Raw genomic sequence first — 1,973 nt, forward strand, 5'->3', positions numbered from 1 at the left:
ATGTAATATTTTCCCTACAATTAATACAAAAACCCAAAATAAGTAAAAATAAGTATTTATATTTGTGTATAGGCTGTTTATATTGTCAGAAAGCCTGTGTTTTTAGGGTTATTATTATTGTTCGTGTACTCAGACCAGTAATATTTGGGGTCACAAGTTTTTGCCATGGATATTTTGTGGGTCAGAAGACAAAAAGTTTGGGAACCACTGCTAKWTATTGTGTTTTTAAATATGTGTCTCACATTCTGTATTTTTTCCATTTATAATGCAAGTAAAGCTCTTAGCTCTTCTTTYACCACAACATTCAGTAGTTATACAACAACCTGGTCAAAGCTTTGTGTCTAGCTGTACAAAACGACATCAGTTCATGGTGAAACGTTTGTTAGTAGTTAAGAATGAATGTGACTCACATAACACATCAACTGTGATGTTCTTATCAACTGTAACGAATCCCTCGGCTTTAATCACGTATGTTCCTGCATCGTTTCTTGACAAAGGGACGGTCACGTTTACGAGGCGTCCTTCTTTCAGCCACTCGACATGAGGGATGGGATTTCCTGTCACTCTGCATTTTCCCTCCAAGGTTTCCTTTTCCGGTAACGCAAAAGATGAACACTCAATGTCAGGTCCAACTGGAAACAATAAGAAGCAAGAATTTAGAAGGAGAGGTGGGTCTAGTTATAATATATATACAGCTCTAGCAAATATAAAAAATAAAAAAATGAAGAGACCACTGCATAGTTTGGTTGAAAGCATTCCATCAAATATTTCTGAACTCTTCCTGAGTTAAACCATTTGAATGGTTTCTAAATGAATATGAACYTGTTTTCTGTGCATTATTTGAGGTCTGAAAGCTCTGCATTTTTCTCGTCATTTTGACCATTTCTTCTTTTCTGCAAATAAAATATTAAATTTTGCTTAGAATTCTGGAGACTTGTTGTCAGTAGTTCATAGAATAAAATAACAATGTCCATTTTACTCAAACATATACCTATAAAAAGTAAAATCATAGAAACTGATAATTTTAAAGTGGTCTCTTAGTTTTTTTTCCAGAGCTGTATACACTGTTTGGATRCTGATTCACATTCTATTGTTTTCTCTTTTTCACTTCAGCATACCTTGAACCATTTTAGTCATTCATTTATCAGTATGTTTGGCTCATTTATAAGATGGTTACTATGACTTTTGTAACTCTGATACTTATAATAAAACATTGAACTTTATTTACAAATATTTTTGCCACAGAAAATCACAACCATCGATTAAATTTCTTCAAAATCATTGTTCTTTTGGGAAACAGTTTCACTTGCATTGTTTTCCTRTGCTTTGGCTACTTTCACTTTYATARCTATCATTTTGCTACTTTTGGTTTTTAGCTACAGGTCAAATACTTTTAGCATTCAGCTAGTTTTCTTTTGTTACTTTTATCTTCTAGGTAAWATTTTGCTATTTATAGTTTTAGCTRCTATTCTACTACTTTTAGCTKCTTTGCATCTTTTAGCTTCTATTGTGCTACTTTTAGGTGTTATTCCAATACATGTAACCACAGTTCATCTTAGTGTTTCACTACCATTCTGCTACATTGATYTTTTTGCKAGCKTTTAGCTYCTAGCTAGCCTTTTCTTTTTTTAGCATTTATCTAGYGCTTTGCTGTTAATAACTAGCATTTTGCTTCCTTTGGCTTTTATCAAGAATTTTGTTTTAGTTAGCTTTTTACAGTTTGTTGCTAGCTTTTTTATACATTTATCTTTTAGCTGAGCCTTTATGAGTAGCACTCATGTTTTATCTGTGTTTTCTTCATCTAAAAATCTGTGGTCTACTCAGAATAGGAATACTTCAACAAGTACCTGCTACATTTAATAGAATCTAAGGTTTATAGTAACTAAGAACATTTACAGTTACACCTACTTAGGTATTTTTTTTTTGAGGATTTGTAATTTTAACAATTATTTTCTTAAATAGCTACTTTTACT

At 32.1% G+C, this 1,973-nt stretch overlaps 1 protein-coding gene across 1 annotated transcript in view; it reads right to left on the minus strand.

Annotated features, from left to right (window-relative positions):
• The window catches only part of LOC106527077 (hemicentin-1), a 28,724-nt gene that overhangs the window by 23,996 nt on the left and 2,755 nt on the right, over window positions 1-1,973 (minus strand). Inside the window, exon 4 of the mRNA XM_014021843.1 lies at window positions 411-632. Within this exon, the coding sequence (XP_013877297.1) occupies window positions 411-632 (222 nt within the window). The remainder of the gene's footprint in view (window positions 1-410; window positions 633-1,973) is intronic.

Source organism: Austrofundulus limnaeus, unplaced genomic scaffold (assembly GCF_001266775.1).
Source record: "Austrofundulus limnaeus strain Quisiro unplaced genomic scaffold, Austrofundulus_limnaeus-1.0 Scaffold4, whole genome shotgun sequence".
NCBI lineage: Eukaryota > Metazoa > Chordata > Actinopteri > Cyprinodontiformes > Rivulidae > Austrofundulus > Austrofundulus limnaeus.